Source organism: Numenius arquata, chromosome 4 (genome assembly GCF_964106895.1).
Source record: "Numenius arquata chromosome 4, bNumArq3.hap1.1, whole genome shotgun sequence".
NCBI classification, from domain to species: Eukaryota; Metazoa; Chordata; class Aves; order Charadriiformes; family Scolopacidae; genus Numenius; species Numenius arquata.
The window spans coordinates 4,551,415-4,571,518 of record NC_133579.1 but is presented as its reverse complement, the minus strand read 5'-3'; the positions used below and the strand labels follow the sequence as shown (position 1 = coordinate 4,571,518).

Below are 20,104 nucleotides of genomic sequence, written 5' to 3'. Positions count from 1 at the left end.
CTGAAAGGTCCCTTCCAACCCAGGCAATTCTATGATTCTATGATCCATATGTAACTCTTGGACCATATATTAATGTCCATTAAGAATACTTCATTGACACAATACCTGCAAAATCTGAAGATATGTAGAAACAGACAACCAGTGCGATACAACAATATATTAAATGCTATTTGATAGAGAAGTTTGCTCCTAAAATGGAACAACAAAGATGTAGAAGAGGTGACACAGGGTTACCTTAACACAGTCAATCTCTTAACAAGACTGAAAAGTCCGTGGACGGCCCCTTACAGTTATCCAAATTGCTTGTGATTACAAGTATGACTCAAAGTGGATTATATTAGTGCTGCGGCACAAACAGTAAATCATCACAGAGATTGTCCCTTCATTAACGCGCACTGCTGAAACCCATCAGGGAAACATTTACAAAATGCCAAAGCAGGTAAACCTGAAGCCACAGAGCTGGTATTCTCAGTGGGAGCAAATGGAAAAATTCATACTCTCCAGCCTACTGGAGTCTAAATATGTTTTGAACGACGTACTGGAGAAAAACAGGAGGGAGAGGAGTTACACAGACAGTGGTCTCCAACCAGGGACATTACATGTATTTTCCACCAAGTTGAATAATAAGAACTGGGAATAAAAGAGCAAAAAATGCATCTCAAAATATTGAGCCATGCAAATAAGTATACACTGATGGCTAAATGTTTTTCCATCAAAAGTACTTTTGCCATCAAACTCAGACTACTAAAAACGAAACCGGTGCCCAAACTGTTTTCAAAATGGAAAAGAAACTCTGTTTTATTTTCCCCTAATTGGTTTCGTGACTTGAGAAATGTTTAATAAACAAGATGCATTTTCATTATTTCATATTACTTAAATAAATCTGGTACAAAAAAATCCCAAGAGGACTTGCTATCTGATTAAAAAATGAAAAAGCTTTACAGATCGGACCCCACTCCCATTCAATACCAGGCATTACCTCATTACCTTCAGGGGCAATATGAATGCGCCCATAGTTAGTTGTGATTTATTAACATTTCTGCAAAGCTTTTCTGAATCTAATGTTCATTAGGTGCCAGACTTGAGAGCCACAAGACCAAGGCAGCAGTAACCTATCATGACTCCGGCCTCCAGAAGCACAAAAGCATTAGTATTAATTAAACGCCTCCAGACCTTCCTTTCTGCTCTGACTGCGCTCGCTGTCGAGCTAATTGCTTCTCTGCTCCAGCACACGATTATCTGCATAGCAGCCAACATCATGCCTTCTAAATAGGACGAACAGCCTGCAGATAGTAAGTCTGATGGCTTCAGATCTTTTCGGGGTGCCTCGTAAGACAGCCGAAACGTTTTATGCAGACTAAGTGATCTTACAGGTTTTATTCTTCATCTGAATTTTTCATGTTAGGAAATGAGCCGAATTATAAAACTCCAAATCTCAGTGGCCTTTTTACAGCAAGTGCATCAATTAGAAAGATGAATAGAAAGGTCTTGATTGCAGCTGACATTACAATTGTGAAACATTAACATTTCCAGCTGAAGAGAAGGACTTAGTTAATATAAAGACTAAGAAGTACTAAAGAAATCTTAAGAGATACAAGTGACAAATATGTTTATCAAAAAACCAGCTCTGAACCGACGGCACTGACTTGTGCTCTATTATTACTTGCTTCACAATCCCACGTAAGAGGATTACTGTCTATTTTGGCACTATGTATAACAAGAGTATACAGCACATCACCGAGGGGCTGCACGAAGAGCCTGCCTCCTATCATCACACCCACACATATATTCTTCAAGTCAAATCTCCCACATCAGAAAACCACCAGCTGTCAGTTCCCCGAGCTCCACACCATTTTGTTACTCAAGAAAACAAGGGAAAAGCAAAAAAGTCAACAAGTCTTTTGCTTTTAATTTAACGGGAATGCAATACAGCCTATATTAAGGACAGAACTGTATTATTTTTCCGTCCTCTGCATACAAAAATAACCATGCTGCTCCTCACAATCCCTATCCTGATTGAAAAGAAAAGCAGCAGACAGCAATCCTGAGAGCATCCAGGGACTCTCCGACACAGTCACAAGGGTTACGCTGCCGTCTCTTCTAATGCGGTGCTGCTAATTCTTCTAATGTCTCCAGACAGGCCACACAAACTGGGATTAATCCGGCCCGAGAAGAGTTGCTTAGCCCAGCAGTTGTACTTTGGAGAAACCTTCACGCTTAGACCACAAAATAACTGATCTGAGCATCTTATTAAACTAGACAAGGGAAATTCACTGCATTCCTAATACACTACACCAGTTTCTTCCTGTCAGGCACAATTCAAACAAAAAGCAGCTGGTTCATAGTGTAGGATGCCTCTCTGCTAATATAAACCTCATGGCTATCAAACTCTTCTAGCACGACCATTCAGCAGTCCTCTCACTGTCCATACCAGTTACATCTTCTTCTCCTACAGCAAAGTGGTCAACCTTGACCCAACAGTAAAAGGTTTCAGTATGTTGACTTGGGCAAAACAATGAGATGGCATTTCTCACGTACCCTGAAACTGTGACATATGATAGATCTCTTCTTCAGTCTTTGTAATGCTCAAGATATGTATAAATATACAGTAGAACTCTAAGAATTAAAACACGGGGGCTTCTTGAAAGCATTACACTGCATTGGACCCATGGTAAGCTCCTCTTTTCGTAGGATTTAAATCTGGAGTGTGGGGATGCAGGGGAGGATGAAGATGGGAATAAGGACTAAGGATTTTCCACTCCCTAAAGGGGCTAGAGGAGAGATGGGCAGGGACTCTTGATCAGGGAGGGGAGCCATAGGACGAGGGGGAAGGGTTTTAAAATGAAAGAGGGGAGATTAAATTAGATCTTGGGAAGAAATTCTTTCCTGTGAGGGTGGTGAGACCCTGGAACAGGTTGCCCAGAGAAGCTGTGGATGCCCCATCCCTGGAGGGGTTCAAGGCCAGGTTGGACGGAGCTTTGAGCAACCTGGTCTGGTGGGAGGTGTCCCTGCCCATGGCAGGGGGTTGGAACTGGGTGATCTTTAAGGTCCCTTCCAACCCAAACCATTCTATGATTCTATGAAGGTAAGTAAATTACAGATCTATCAGATCATAAACAGCTCATTTTTACCTTACCCGAATACCTAAAATATTACTACTTACCCAAAGGACTAACAACAGCAGTGTTGGAACTGTTGAAATTATATTACTTTATATATTCCTCTATTTTTCTCTGGTAAATTAAATCTCTTATTCTTACTGTAGGCTGAAAAGGCACATACATACCCAAGGCTTCTAACTCACCAGATTTAAAAGCTTCTGTCAACTCCTTTCCCATTAGCTGGCCTAGCAAATACTAGGCTATCAGTTTTACCTCATTTATCACAGAAGGCTGATCTTCTTTTAATTATCAAAAACACATGGGTGTAATAGCTTACCCACTTTTTATTTTTGCCTTTCAAGGAGAAATGCCTTCCTACTTGCTGTCTGCGTCCTACTTGGTGCCAAGTGTTCAAAGCTGGAGCTTATTGAGTTTATGGGTTATAAGCTGAAGCTCCAGCTTTGGACACTCATAACCCATAAACTCAGTAAGCACAAAAAAAATGTCCTAATCAAACCAAAAATCAATTGCTAGCAAATATCAAGCAAGGCAAGGAGCAAAAGGTAATGAAGAAAGGTCATAGCACAGGCTCAGGCACAGAGATATTCCTGAACGCAGAGAGTACTTTTTTAGAAGTGCTCATCTTCCTTTTCCCAGAGCTTTGGGAGAAGCCATGGAGTAAACATACAGATATCATTGCCTGCTTTGCTTCTGCAGCCAAAGGAATTCACACTGGCCACCTATATCTTCCCCATTATGATCACTGTCCCAATAAAATATACAGCTACTAAGGTCAATGAATATACAGAGCTTCCACATACCAAGAGTGCAATTGCTATTTAAGGAAATATAATTTAGAGTACAGCTCTTCCTTCAAGCATCAATCCAGTCCTTAGCTCTGCCTCTGAAAAACTATTTATGGAGAAACTATTATGTTACAGTTAGAGCCTTTTTTTTTTTTTACTCTCCTTAGAGAAGGGGACCTCCAGGTGTGGTTAACAAACCAACACCTACTTGTTTCAGACAGACCCCAAAATCCCACTTCCTGCCCTCACTCATGCTATTAGCAGAAGAAACGTCGTTTTCTGAAATTCGTCTTTTAGGCCAATTATAGAAGTTACCAGATAAATGCCTGAATTTGTGTGCATCAGTGCTACCATATTGCAGACTCACAAGCTCCTGTGTTATCCATATTCCTCCATGACCATAAAATTTCCCTAGGGATCCCCTCGCTATTTCTGTCACTAGACAGATGTATTAAATCAAGTTGATATAAATTGCCCATCACGTTTAAAGAAATTACAGGCTCTAATATTATGTTGTGGTCTTCCGTGAATTTTTTTACTTTTTGAAATGGGAGGGTTGTTACTGAAGCTATTTGCACTCCAGAAGGTTACACTCTCTATTAAGTCTCTTCTTCGCTCACTGGGATGAAGTAACAAAAGGAAACGTAAATTCAGATTAAAAGTCATGAAGTGGCAAACTACTTTGTTATTATTTTTTAAACTTCAAGCTACTGAAATGGCAGGGATCGATGAATGGCATGGAGAGAGGCATGTTGGGCAAAAGCAGGAGATGCTGAGCTGAGGGGCAAGAAAAGCATGGGCAGAAGCAAAGCTTCTCTGTTTTCCCCATCTCCAAGACTCCCTGGCCTTGCCAGGGGCTTTCCTGGACCTCACAAACACTTACAGCAGCACCTTCAGCCCTTCCCATGGACTCCATCTGGAACTGTCCCCAAGAGCCCCTTCCAGCTCTGCCACCTCCACCACCTTGGACCTCACCGAGGAGGCACTGCCGGTCCCACGCCGCTGGCACTGAACCTCCCCTTGTCCTTCAACCTCTCCGGTTTTGCCTCAGCTGAAAAATCCCACCTAACCAGCAATCCTCAGGGGATTTTTCCCATGAATTTCACGTGGCGGGCTTCACCTGCGAGCCTGTGGGCTCATTCCCTTGGGACCTTTGGTGGAAAAGGTAGTGTTTTCAGTTGTCTTACACACAGCAATCTACTATTGCTGAATACAGCAGTTTCTCTTTAAGGACAGGGAAAGCTTAACACACAGCAACACCAGATAATATCTGACAGGGTATTTCCTTTAGATATTTTTAGACACAGATGAGGCTTGCTTAACACATTTTGTTTGAGTAATTACAGGTTAGCAGCCACCACAGCGTGCTCACAACTCTTCCACTATCACTTCGGTTTATCTACAAAAACACATTTCTTAAAACGACTTCTGGGGAGGTCGGGTGTTTAGATTTTAATCTAACCGGGGCCTGGGAAAAAAAAAAAAAAGAAGTGGGAACTAAGGTGTCATTGGGAGCACTTGGCTTCCGGAGCCCACTGGCACTTTTAAGTGCCTACATGACACCTGAAGTAGAGCACGGCCAACAAATCTGTGACAAACACTGGGGTAAACTACAACCTGAGCATGACGGAGGAAATACCATGCCCTGGCAAGCAAAGCATCTATGAGAAGGTACGCTCAGCTAATACACGGATTATCTGAAATATTCTGACTCTAGAGGAGAGCTTAATTAATCCAGAAAGGAAAGGATATAACCACAGGAGAATCCAGCCAGGATCTACTTTTTTATCACTTAGAAGCAGCTGATTGAAAACAGACAGATAAATATGGAAAGTAGTTGGTAATTTACAAAAGCTTACTAAATTCAAACCAAAGAGCTGGTTTCAGAGCAGCACTGGATTTTAAGAAAATCAATGCTGAGACAACTCTTGAGGCTTTCATTCTAATCCTGTAAGCACCAAAGGTAAAAGGCGGAAAGAGTAATGGTCAGATTGAAGTCCTGCTGTGCATGGTGCAAGTCAAAGAAAGTGTTAATAAAAATATACGCAAGGGAAAAAATGTGAGCAACCAAAAAACATCCCAGCAAGCTAACAAAAAGAAAGCAAGCTGCTTAAAAAGAACCTGTACTGAAACTGGAATGGAAAATCAAAGAGGAACAGCGCAGGAGCACACAATTAGTGAACACGCAGTACTGTTTTGCAAGTACTTCACATGGTACAGTCCATGTTTATTTTCTTTGAATAATTTTTGTATCCGCTTGTTCAAACTACAAGTAAGAATATACATGTTTTTTTCCCGACTGCATCTCCATGAAATGTACTTCATACCCGTGTGTGATGTTTTTCACTGGTGTAATGTGCCTTTGCTGCCAAGTAAGCCGTTTACCTACACGAGAATTAGTGCTTTCAGATTAGACTATCAGGTCTAACAGGGGCATGAAATAGCACTTGAGTTTCTGTGGTCGCACTTCCCCATTTCTCAGGTAAGAACAAAATCCCTGTGGCAGAAAAGAAGGGAAGAGGAAAGTTCCCGAGCTCTCCCGTTAACGCCACGCGGTGTGTCTGAATTTCTGGTCTTGTGACGGCACAACAGATGCCCAAACTCCCAACTGTGCAGTGGCAAAGCAGGACACAGCCCATGCTGCTCCGTGCTGCCGGGCGCTGACATGTTCTTTCCCATCACAGGAAATGTCCTGTTTTTTTCTGGGCACTGGGAAGGAGTTGGGGTATGGATATGGCTGACCCAAGTGAAATTAGCTGCATGCACGCTGCAGAGTCGTCTGCTGTCATAACTTTGCTAACTCCAGCCCTTGTGCCCAGAGAGTCCAACTGAGCTGTGGTAAAAGCACCACAGTACTTGAATAAAAGCATGGACTCCAGGACTCAGAAGGCCAACAGAGTTCATAGAATCATAGAATGGTTAGAGTTGGAAGGGACCTTCAAGACACCTCCCACCAGACCAGGTTGCTCAAAGCCCCATCCAGCCTGGCCTTGAACACCTCCAGGGATGGGGCAGCCACAGCTTCTCTGGGCAACCTGTGCCAGTGTCTCACCACCCTCATAATGAAGAATTCATTCCTTGTATCTAATCTAAATCTACCTTCTTTCAGTTTGAAGCCATTACCCCTTGTCCTGTCACTATAAGCCCTTGTAAAAAGTCCCTCTCCCACTTTCTTGTAGGTCCCCGTTAGATACTGCAAAGCTGTTATAAGGTCTCTCTCCTCTTCTCCAGGCTGAACAACCCCAACTCTCTCATAGTAGAGGTGCTCCAGCCCTCTGAGCATCTTTGTGGCCTCCTCTGGACCCATTCCAACAGGTCCATGCCCTTCCTGTGCTGAGGACTCCAGAGCTGGACACAGTGCTCCAGGTGGGGTCTCACCAGAGCGGAGCAGAGGGGCAGAATCCCCCCCCTCGCCCTGCTGGCCACGCTGCTGGGGATGCAGCCCAGGATGTGGTTGGCTTTCTGGCCTGCCAGGGCACATTGCTGGGACACACTGAGCTTCTCATCAACCACATTTGCTCCTTGTGCAGAGCCCTTACTTCCACGGGTTCCACAGGGAAAACATTTTCTTATTCCGATTGTGCCCGCTTCAGCGCCTTCAGATTACACCCTCACGACCCCCAGCGTCCCCCATAGCTGCTGAGGGGACGTTGCCGAGGCACCCTTGGAGACTCGGAGCTAAATTTTGACAGCTCTGGCAAGGATTCACAGGAAGGCAGGCGATGGGCTTGCCCTGCCCTCAGAGTCCACGTGTCACTGTCTCATCCATCAGCAGCGAGAGGCAGAGCTAACACTTACTTCAACCCCTACGGTCAACAGAGGCAACGACTGCCAGAGGGGACTAGTTGAAGTAGGTGGCGTTTTTGCACGGTAACTCCTCAACCGTTTTCAAAAGAAATGGCAAAGGCACGTAAAAGCAACAAAAAAAGGAAAACTGAGTTCACGCCTCCCAAGTAACAAGGGTTCTAAAAGTGCTATCAGGGTGAAAAAGACTTAAAAAGGGATTACAAAGAGAGTGTGAGACTAAAGAGTCTAATACGATTGAGTTGCTTTTCTGCTCTTTTAAAATCCATGGGTGAAATCTATCCACCTACCTTAAAAATCGGAATTTTGAGACGCTGGCCTTCAGGATGAAACAGCAGCTCGAGCCTCATTTATATTAATTGCCCACGTTCCCTGCACAGCCAAGACAGATACCTACGTATCTTTGAATGGTGGTAGAGAGAAACCCAGTCTCCTCTCTTTTGACTGCATAAGCGCTTTCACAGCAATTAAGTCCTCCCAGGTGAGGCGGCCACCGAGTGAAAGTGAAGGGAAAACGGAGGAAGCACAAAACCCCTCTAATCCACTTGGAACAGGAGTAGTTACGGTGATCCTTTACAAAACAGTCGAGGTACCCCAGCAGAGAGCTAAAGTTTCCAGCCCCGGGGTAATCAGATACTGGGTCCCAAGCCTTCAGTTCCTGGGAGAAGGTACAAACCAGCCGCTACTTAAAGGCCACTTTCACATCTAAGTTTCCGAGCTCCTCCGGGGACCGCGGCAGGTTCAGACACTTGTCTGCCCAAACCAGCCCTGCAGCAGAGCTCGCCGGAGAAGAAAGGAGCTGCTCTCCAAGAAAACACCGTTCCCAAGCTCCAGCAGGTGAAAAGGGCACTGCCGGCCTCCGAAACAAAACGCTAAGAATTTTTCCCAAATGCTAAGGAAAGAAAACAACTGGGCCTGAGACTTCAGTGAGTTTCAGGCCCCTGAATCCAACCCAGTTTTTACCCTGTAATATAAAATGGTATCTTAATATATATTGATAATAATATATTATTATATAATATTAATATATATAATGGGGTAATGGTTTTAAACTGAAAGAGGGGAGATTTAGATTAGATCTCAGGAAGAAATTCTTTGCTGTGATGGCGGTGAGACACTGGAACAGGTTGCCCAGAGAAGCTGTGGCTGCCCCATCCCTGGAGGGGTTCAAGGCCAGGCTGGATGGGGCTTTGAGCAACCTGGTCTGGTGGGAGGTGTCCCTGCCCAGGGCAGGGGGGTTGGAACTGGATGATCTTGAAGGTCCCTTCCAACCCAAACCATCCCATGATTCTATGAAAAGTAAAGAGATGATGAGTGAAGTATGTGCATAAATCTCTTCTCCCTCTTAAGAAGAGCAAAGCACATTTTGCCAGTGACTTCAAGCGATGCTTTGTCGATACAGCTACTCGTGAACCATGTCACAGCTCACGGCAAGGACACAGCAGGAGAGATGCAGAAAGCACCCCTAAGGGACGTGACACTGACGGGGCAAGTGGAGGTATATCACTCACAGCATTAAATCCCTCAGGAAGAAAACTTCAGAGGAAAAGCTGCCCCCACCTTTCATTGAACTCACTGTGTGCTCACACTGCTTACTCGGACACAGAACCCCAGCTGCTCTAAATGCCTGAAGAAATTATACCTAGGATTACACCATGAAAAAAAACATATATCAGTCCACCTCCGGAGCAGGAGACTAAAGTGGAGAAGAAAAGTAAAATCTATCTTTCTATTTCCTCAGTTACAGAGAAGGGTAATAAAACTGCATAGTGCTACTTTTAAGTAATTATTAGGAACTGTGCCTGCTGCCTGATCAGCATTTTACCCAAAAAAAAAGATGTTACAGAAATACAGAAGCACAATACTGAACCCTCTGTGTGCTAAATCAACCGCGTGGGGAAACAGCATCATCCATAGGCACAAACAGACCCGCAGTCGCTTCACCTGCATCCCAAAACGCTCTCTCTGCCCGGCTGAGCGCGCAAACAAAGCAAGCAGGGGTATGTGCAAAAAGGGCTGCTGATGGGGCAAGTCTCAGTGTCAGCCTAAGGATAAAACAAGACGTGGCTTTCACTCAAACTAAAATCCTGTATTTGAGGAACAAACTCAGCGTGCTGCTCTTTTACAAGGGAAATACAGCATCAATAAAAAATGCTGGTGAACATTGTTGCCAACTTCCAGCTTTGATGCCCTTTTCCTTCAATTTTTGATTCATAAAATCCTCCCTCCTCACAGGCGTGTTGTAAAAATAAATGTACTGTGTCTGTAGGGTTTACCAAGTGTAGGGACCAACGCTGAGAAAACCCTGTAGGAAACAAGCCTTTTCGGATATCGGGTAGCAGGAAGAGTATTCAATGTAAACCACAAGTGATCACAGACTGAATGATGACAATAAAATGAAAAGCTGGTCAGCTGTTTCACTGCTTCCAGACAGTCCCTCCTGCTGAGCGAGAAAGTTGATCCTGCCTTGGAAAACCTCAATGATCTTGCAACGTCCGTGCAGTGGACCCAATGCCCCCAGCAGGCTCCAGCTCCTGTCCTCCAGTAGCATCCATAACCCCAGAAGTGGCCAGACCAAGACCTGTTGGAATGGGTCCAGAGGAGGCCACGAAGATGCTCAGAGGGCTGGAGCACCTCTGCTATGAAGACAGGATGAGAGAGTTGGGGTTGTTCAGCCTGGAGAAGAGAAGACTCCGGGGAGACCTTAGAGATCCTTCCAGTCCCTAAAGGGGCTCCAGGAGAGATGGGGAGGGACTCTCGAGCAGAGAGTAGAGCCATAGGATGAGGGGGAATGGTTTTAAACTGAAAGAGGGGAGATTAGATTAGATCTTCGGAAGAAATTCTTTGCTGTGAGGGTGTTGAGACACTGGAACAGGTTGCCCAGAGAAGCTGTGGCTGCCCCATCCCTGGAGGGGTTCAAGGCCAGGCTGGATGGGGCTTTGAGCAACCTGGTCTGGTGGGAGGTGTCCCTGCCCAGGGCAGGGGGGTTGGAAATGGATGATCTTTAAGGTCCCTTCCAACCCAAACCATCCCGTGATTCTATGAAGACAAATCAATCCCAGCAACAAAAAAATCCAGTGCTTCCCATGCCAACATCCAGGCAGCGGTGGTGGGTTTCTGATGGAGTATGTGAAACTACTTCTGCCCTCTCCTTCCAGGTGGGACATGGATATAGGGGTACATTTAACTACAAATATAATAAATACAATCAACATACATACATATATCCAGGTTTTGGGGAGCCCTGTAAAAGATGTGAGGGGTACACAGAGCACCCAGCTGTAAAACACTGTTAAGGTGATTTCCAAGCAGAATATTTTCACAGTGGAATGGTTTACCTAAAGCTAGAAACAGCAACCCACAAATGATGTTCATGAAAACAAAGCCAGAGTCCAAAACGTTTCTGAAACTAGTCTAAATATTTATTCTTTTTCCAGTTTAGGGAAGGATTTTCTTCCCTGGCTCTCAAGCCATTATCTGTACCAACCCCATTTACACAGGTTTATCCAATTTTTCAGCTCTTATGTCATAAAAGCTTTATCTTTGCATTTTGTAATTACGGTTTGTTCCCAAAACTATGGAGAGTCTGCATGAATTTAAACTGGCTTAGACCCTTTTCTCATGTCCTATCCTGACCAGCCTATAGCATTCTGGAAACTGAAGTAAAATATCCTTAGCCCAATTAATAATTCATCCACTAATCATTTTTGGGGGATACTGGTTGAAAACCATTCCTGAATGCCCAAATATTTTCATTAATGTAGTATTTCTATAAAACTGAACATTGACTTTCTAGGCATGAATTTTTAAAGTAAATTTTTTTTATTATTATTATAATACTCACTTGCAAAAGAAGCAAAATATTTAAAAGTTATTCAGGCACTGTAATGCCACTAATAAAACTTCCCTTTCCAACTGCCACAGTTAATTGTAAGGAACTGCTTTTAAAATTCGTGATACAATCACAAGGGAAATTCACATTCAAGGCAAATTATTGGTTCCCTCCAAAAAAAAAAAACAAACCAAAACCTAAACCAGTTTAGAAAAAACACACTGATTTTAAGTGCTACGATTTGACAAGTAGCAAAAACACCGTCAACAGCACAAAACAAGGCTCGTGAAGTCCAACTCCAACTTAAATTGCAATTGATTCAATTAATTAATTAATTAATTAAAAGGAGAACCTGCACACATCAGGCAGCTGATGACACCCATGCTACAGTACAGGGACAAGCACAGGAGGGAGAGACTTTCGGAGCAGACAAAGCCAACTTAGTGATTGCCCGTTTTTTACAGAAATTGTCCAACTTCCATTTCGGATTATCTGTGATTAAGGGAGCCGGTTCTTGTCTTTCCCGGGCACCTGTTAAAATCACCAGTTGTTTTCCAAGCCTGATGTCATGCATTTTCTCAAAGTTAGCATCAGGGCATCAAAGCACCGCCAGGTTTAAGGGGCAGGAGGGCACGGAGGTGGCACTGCCTTCACAAGGAAGAAACATCCCGCCGAAGGGTGAGCTCGCACATTGCTATGCAGGCGGCCCAAATACACGTCCCTGCTTGGCACCTTTGTCCTACTAAAAATGACATACCACCTTGTGAACTGGCGCTGGGCCACCCTGACAGATGGACTTAAGTGTGGGCAGCCAAGAGACTATGTATAAGCATCAAATATGTTTTTTGAGAGCAGGACTTCCAGCCAGGAATGTTAAAACAGCTGTCCACATTGAGCTTGCATGCCTACACTTAAGAGGATATGCTATTGCCACTCGAGCCCTGAGCTGGATTAACTTGGAAAATAAATAAAATAGCTTCCACAGCCACATAAGGTGAGTTTTTGCAGAATCAGGATTAGTGATACTCAAGGGGGCTTTACTGACCTACGATTATAGCAGCCTCCCAGTCCCTAAAGGGGCTCCGGGAGAGATGGGGAGGGACTCCTGATCAGGGAGGGGAGCCATAGGACGAGGGATGATGGTTTTAAACTGAAAGAGGGGAGATTTAGACGAGATCTCAGGAAGAAATTCTTTGCTGTGAGGGTGGTGAGACCCTGGAACAGGTTGCCCAGAGAAGCTGTGGCTGCCCCATCCCTGGAGGGGTTCAAGGCCAGGCTGGATGGGGCTTTGAGCAACCTTGTCTGGTGGGAGGTGTCCCTACCCAGGGCAGGGGGTTGGAACTGGATGATCTTTAAGGTCCCTTCCAACCCAAACCATCCCGTGATTCTATGATCAGTGGGCACTCGCGGGGTTGACGAGCTCTTCAGCTCTGCAGCTCAGTGGAACTTTTATCATGTACACGTTTGTAGCCAAATGTTTCTCATCTGAACACTCTTTATATATGTTACTTTTCTTTGGGAAAAAAACATAAAACGCAATTCCAGCATGATTACAAGCAAACACGTTGATGACCTTCCACTTTGTGTTAGTGGATATCTTTTTTTTTTTTAATTAACTGTCCTCACTCAGATACATGTATCTATGTGACTGGGATCTGTTTCATCAGGCTTGCTTCTCTTTTCAAAACTTCAACTCCCATAGCTCACTACAAGACTTTTTGTTAGCTCGTGCCTACACCTATACATACCTTTTACATTTTGACATCGTTTGCCCCAGTAATAAAATCCTACTGCCTTGAGAAACAGGCATCGTATAACGCAATGGCCACCTCTATCCCACCCCTGTGCCCAGCTGAGCTGCCTGCCACCCACAAATCCCTCTCCTCAAGCACATGAAACATTCCAAAGCACTGAGAAGTGCCCTCCCCCCCCCCCCCAAAAAAAAAAAAACATTTGCTCACACCAGCATGCCAAACAATGCACTTTTTTCTTTTTTCCCACAGAACTCAGATTTGACTCCTGCCCCTCAAAAAGTCATTGGCCTAAGTCTAAAGCGAGGTAAATTGTCAAACCTGAACACGTCAAAAGTTTCCTCAGAATTTCACACTATTTAAATAAAGGTAATATCAAGATTTCCAATAGCAATCGACATTGCTCCCGAGTAGCTTAGAGACTGAGAGGAGGTGACAGGACATTTTACTCAATGTTTAAACATGCTTTGTATTTATTTGAATTCTTCTCCCTGTGGCCACAATCGTATCACAGGCATGGATTTGTCATGTGCGCTGTGGCTGGGAACCTCCTCTTCACTCTTCTGAATCGCTACACACGAACTTCAGCTCTCCGGTACAGATCAAAGCTGTCTCCAGTGCCTGGTGACAGGGTCACGGACAGTCTTCCAACAGCTGCCGGTGTCTTTTACCTTTGTTAACTTTCAGGATGATCTTTACCGCAATTAAAAGTTACCTGAGTCACTTAATTACAATTTTCTGGGCTAGGCTTTTCCTTCAGGGACAGGCATCGGTTCTCCTGCACAGTGAGGATTTCCAGCCACCGACCTTGCTTCCCCCTTCGGTGGAGACTTCCTCCTCTCGCACCGTTCATCTCTTTTACCCTTCATTCCTCACCTACAGCCTTTCCATTTCCCCTTTTTTTCCCACGTTTTTGAGGGACCGTATGAAATCATCTGTTTGCAAAAGTTTCCGTCCCTTCTCTGCTGCTCCAAACTACAGTTACTAACCTCAGCAACAAGACGCTTGGCTTTTTTTCACGCTGCCAATGAAGTCGTTTCCAGGTTTAATCTAAATTTCCCTACCACTTTGACCTTTCTCAGAGGGGAGGAAGAACGGGGAAACACTTTGTCAAATATTTCATCAGGCAAATCAGCAATGCTGTGAAAACAACAGAAAAAACCCACAGATTATACCTCTCCCTCCTTCCGAAAACCAACAGTGCCTCAGGCTTTCTCAAGACACCGCACATAGACCGTGCGTGGCTTTAAAACGGTTCAGGGAACAGTCAAATTGCTGAAGAACGGGTCAAAAGTAATAAAAATACCGATCCGGATCACTACTTCTGCTTAATAAAGTAATTACACACACACCCTGAGTGTATTCCTTTCACGCATGTCTATTTTACAGGGAATGATTATCTCCACGGTTATCGTAAAGCCAAAGTAAATTGAACTGCAAACGGTAACGCTGAGCATCCAAAACCCCTTGGCAGCTCTCTCGGCCCCGTAAGTGCCTCTCCTTATTGGAAAAGAATTTGAAGGAGTACGCCGAGGTTCGTTTCTTGCAGACCCATGTATGATACTAATGCAAATTCAGCGAACAGTCAGTCTTCTTACACGTTACACAAACTACCAGAAACAAATGGTGTTCGTTATCAAGCGAACTCCCAGTCTCCCAAAAAGTTCAGTCCTCAGTTATCCGAGAATTCCCTTTCTCCCATCATAAGGAAGACTATCAGGAAGACCTGTCTGTACCTGCCGAAAGCCAGGTGCCAGATCGGACTCTCACTTCCTTGCGTCCCTTGAGCTGCCGTAAAGGAGCTTTTAACCCTGAAGTTTCTACTTGCTGTTTTATCAACTTTTTTTTTTTTAACTCTTTCTGCGTTGCCAGGTGATTAATCAATCCCAGCCAGAATTCATTGCTAGTTAAAAGCCAAACGAATGCTGGAAAAGTAAAACGAAGCATGGCAAAATTTTACGACGTGCTTATAAAACATTAACATTATAGATAGAGGCTCTAGGCTAAGGGGATGCTGACCAAAATTAAGAAATATATCACTTCTGTATTAGCAAAGAAGAAACTTGAAGGGGCACAGCAAACTTCAACACCGCTTTCTGAAGAAGTCACCGGCTAATGCACCCTGCTACTTAGATGCCTTACCTAGGTAAAGCGAGGCGTTTTCTTTCTTGACATTGTCATCTAGGTAGGTTGGTCCCAAGGTATAGATGGGTGTCGAGCCCATGCCAATGAGGATTTGGGCACAAATGAATAAAGCTACATAGAGAGAGTGGTCGTTTCCGCCGGAGTCCTTGACACAGGCCGGCGAGTCCCACTGCTCTTTGGCGGTGCCATTGCCGGCCACGCACAAGCCCTCGTTACTGACGGAGGAGTTCAATTCCTGGATCTGGTACGGCGGAGAGATGAAATGAGGTAAAGAGAAGAGCGCAGCCCCCAAGGCGATGAAAAAACCCCCTACGGCCAGCCAGAGCGGCCTCCGTCCGCGCCCCCCGAAGTAGCTGATGAAGACCACCACCACCAGGCTCCCGATGTCGAAGCAGCTGACCAGCAGCCCCGACTCCGAGCTCTTGAGGCTGTATCTCCTCTCGATGGTGGTGATGACGCTGCTCAGGTAGCCGGAGACCATGAGGGACTGGATGAAGGTCAGGAAGCACATGCACACCAAGAAGAAGCGGGAGTCGGCCAGCACGGCCCGCAGGCAGGCTCTGCCGGGGGGACCCGCCAGCAGCAGCGGTGGCGGCGGCGGGCCGGGGGACACCCCTCTGCCGGGGGACACCCCTCGACCGGGCGCCGCCGGCTGGCCGCCCTCCGTCCTGCCGGCGGCGGCGCTGGGGGACCGGGCAGCCCCGGCGACGGCGCCCCCGCTCTGTCCGTCCTGGGGAGCCGGTGCGGCGGCGGCGGCGGCGGGGCTCGACGGGGCACCGCCGCCGCCCCCCCCGGCCACCAGGGGGGAGCCGAGCGCGGCCCCGCGGCCCCGCGGCGCCGCCCCGCCGAGCACCGGGAGGCTGCGGCACCGCGGCGCCTCCGCCCGGCACCCCCCCGTCGCCGCCGCCGGCCGCTCCCCCCCGGGGCGCCGCTGCGGCGGGGTCCCCGGCGAGGCCATGCTGTGTCCGGCGGCGGCCTCAGCGCAGCCCGGCCGGCTCCATCGCCGCCGTGCGTCGAGCGGGCTGAGGGGCCCGGCGGGAGCGCAGCATACCGGGGAGGGGAGGAGGGAGGGGAGGGGGGTGGCCCTAGCCGCGGTCGCCGGCCGCCCCGCCGCACGTGTCAGCAGCCAAAGTCCTTTGTGGCTCCATCCTCCCTCCGTTGCGCTCAAGGGGCCGCCCGCCCGCCGGGGCGTCCCCGCTGCCGGCGGCTCCTGCTGCCCCCCGGCCGCCGCATGCCCGCGGCGCCGCGCTCAGCAGCCGCCCGCCGGGGCCCCGCCGCCAGCCCGCCCGCCGCCGGGGAGCGCCGCCCGCCGCCGCTCCGCCGCCCGCATCCTCCTCTTCTCTCCGCGCCGCCGGTGACAAGAGCTCCGGGAAGTTGGGGGGCGGGGGGGGTTGTCGCTGCCGATCTGTGGGGCGGGAGAGCAAGCAGGGGAGGTCAGCGGCGCCGGACCCTCCGCCTCCCCCTCACCCCCCAGACCCCCTCCCCGCCGCCCCGACTCCGGGCTCTGCCCTGAGCTCCGGGGAGCTCCCGCCGCCTCCGCGCCCCCCCCCCCCCCGGCGCCCCGGGGACCGCGTCCTTGGGGGACATCACACGGATTTACATAAGAGCGGGGGCGGACATACCCCCTCCGTGAGCCCTGGCCGGAGGGCGACCCTTTTCCTTGGCGCCGGATGCGGCAGCCAAAGGTCGCCGTGCCAAGCCTTTTATTTTCCAGCCTAAAAATAAACAGGCTGAAATAAATACTCCGCTACAACTCGGCGGCCCGGGGAGCGGCAGCGGGCGGAGGAGAGGGGAACAAAGACGATGCCGGGGGGCGGCGGCGGGTACCCCGGCAAGCCGGCACCCCGGGGCCGACCCTCGCCACCCTGCCTTGGCCCGGCTGCCCCCCCGCCGTGACCCGCGGACACGCGGGGCCGCCGAGAGATGCCCAGCCCTGCCTACCCCGGCAGCCAGACACGCGTTTTGCCTCCCTTTGTCCGCTTTTGTCTCCTCGGTGCGGCCGCGCAGAGGGGCGGGAGGGGGAGGCAGCGGCAGCCCCCGCAACCGCGCCCCGGCGGCGGTTCGGCTCTCCTCCCCCCCCCCCCCCCCATCCCCCCCATCCCCCGGAGGGTGGGCAACGGGCGGGGGTGGGGGGGGCGGAACCGGCGGGGCGCACCGGGCTCCCTCCTCCCGGCCGCCGCGGGGGAAGAAAGATGGGGCTACTTACCGTGCCTGCGGCGCGGGGGGGCGAGCGGCGGCCGAGACGGGTAGCCAGCCGGGCCCCGCGCCCCCGCCCCGCCTGTCACCCAACGCCAGGTCCCCCTCGACCGCCTCCGCCTCCCCGGGAGGCTCGGCGGAGCGCAGGCGCGCCCGTCGCCGCCCGCCGCCGGGTCGGGCGATGCCGCCTTGGCATTGGCGTCCCACTTCGATCTCCCCTCGCCGCCGGGCAGAGAGCGGTTCCCGGGGTCCCCGCGACCCCCACCGAGAGGGCAGAACCATAAACCATAAGTTACGTCCCGCCATAAACCCAAGTTCCATCTCTTCGCAAGAGTTTCCGGGAGGGTGAGCCCGGCGGTGGGGCAAGGCTGTGCCAGGGGGGCGGCCAAAAAAAACCCAAACAAACAAAAAAAAGCCTTTGCTTTCCCTCCCCCTTGGAACTGCAGCTTTGCGCCCGTGGGGGGAGAAAAGCCAGCGGAGCCCCCCCCCCCGGCACACACGACACCCCCCCCCCGCGAAATGCCGGCACCTTGGCCCGTCAGCCCCGAAGGATGCTCCCTGGCGTCGCAGGGTGTCGTGCCAAAGGTAATAGAATATCCAGGGAGGGGAGACGTCAATCACAGCATCCGCTGAAAAGTGAAAGGAAAGAGCAAAGGGATTTATTATTTTAATTATTTAAGTTTTATTTTTTTTTAAGGAAAATAGTCAGGCCACCTGATGATCCCTTTTCTCCAGGCTCTTGTCTCCAGCGTGATCCACCTCCAGAAGTGGGAAAAACGCACAAAACCTGGGAAAAGTAGTTAGGAGTTTATTCCTCACAGTTTCCTCCTAACCCCCTTCTCTCTGTTTGTGTAGCGTCTTGAATTCCACCGGTTCGTTTTCCTCCCAAGTCTCTGTTTTTAAAGCCCCAGTACTAAGGTAAGTCTAGATAGTCCTGCAAGTTATTATGTTTGTTCTGATTTGAAAGAGGTGAACTGATGAGATATTCCTATTTTGCCCTAAGTTTTACCGTGCCGAGGAGTATACCAAAGAAGTATGATATCCTACACATTTCTGAATAGCTAGTGCTGTTCTGGCAGGATGGAGGATTTACCTTGGATTTCTTTCCCCCTCCTTTAAAAATAAAACTAAGTGTTGAAGACTGACTCGCCACATTTCTTTACTTATTTATAATCTTGATCGATAAGATAGCTTCACAGGATACCATATTCCATTTTTATCAAGCTTGTGCTTGATACCTCTTTGTGCTTGCTTGGCACTCAAATGGCTCAAACTCGACACAGGCAAAACAATGCTTCCTTTTTTTTTCCCCTAGGTTTTCACCACTTTTCTGCTGTTGATACGGTACCCCAAGTCGTGTGATTGTCTAGGCCTGTCATTTTAGTATTCTCTTTAATTCAGATAGGTTTTCAAGGATTCTAAAAAAACTCATCTCAATGATTCTTTTTCTTGTCCCTCTTCTACTCTTAGCCCCTCATGGCCTCAGCTTCCTTCGTGCCGGCTCTGGCTCTCAGCTCAGCCCTCACTAAGCTGATGGAGCTTGCTGAGGAGACAGGAAACCAACCCAAGGGAAAAAAAAAAAACAACGTTTTTTGCCGGTTTTAGGAGGTGAATCACTTCACTAGTGATTCATTTGCACAAAAACTTGTAAAAAAAAAAAAAAAGGGAAAAAAGAGGAGGGGTCCTTATACAACAGCTTTGGGATCTTGTTCTATGACCAGGATTCCGAGTCGTTATTGTGAAAAAACAACAATAATTTTCGTGAGATCACAAATTAACAGCAGATACTAAAAAGACATTTTCCAGTTCCATGGGAAAATATAAGGATACAGTATTTCCAGCCTTCATGGCAGCTGCAAACAGGTACAATTTCAATTCTTTCTGCAGTGGCCAATCTATCAAGAGGTAAAATTGTCCTTGGGACTAAGTGAAGGTGTTTGTTTTAGGAAATTACTCCAGCTGACTACAGCTGCTAAAATGCCTGACTTCCCTGCTTATTTTTGGCTCTAAATACTTAAATAACAGGTTTAGCTGAGCAAAGAGAGTGTCTGTAGTCTGCAGTGGGTATGAGCATCCAATGCCAAGTGATGAAGGGGAAATCAATATTACTCTCTTCACTTGACAGGTTGATTACAGGAGATGCAACAATGGTACCCAAGTTCACAATAAAATATAAATGTGTAAGACTTATTATGCAAACTTTCTACTTTTAAAGTTTCACCGTAGTGAATTTAAAATATCCCTCAAGCACAAAGCAATCAATTGGTGTTGCAGAACGGTTTGTTTATGGCTACAACTGCAGAAGAACATGGTTCCCATTTTGTTAGATTAAGGGCATGGGCTGACATCCTACTTTTGATTTATCTGCATTAGTGAAAGACTAAGTCATGACTAGTGGAAAACAGGCCCTTCATCTTAACAGTTCCTGCCTCGACTGCTGTTCTTTGAGGGACACGACTTCTTGGCAGA

At 47.7% G+C, this 20,104-nt stretch overlaps 1 protein-coding gene across 1 annotated transcript in view; it reads right to left on the bottom strand.

Annotated features, from left to right (window-relative positions):
- SLCO5A1 (solute carrier organic anion transporter family member 5A1) overlaps positions 1–16,397 on the bottom strand; it is a 79,804-nt gene extending 63,407 nt beyond the window's left edge. Inside the window, exon 1 of the mRNA XM_074146619.1 lies at positions 15,437–16,397. Coding sequence (XP_074002720.1) covers positions 15,437–16,397 — 961 coding nt within the window. The remainder of the gene's footprint in view (positions 1–15,436) is intronic.
- Positions 16,398–20,104: the final 3,707 nt, after the last annotated feature.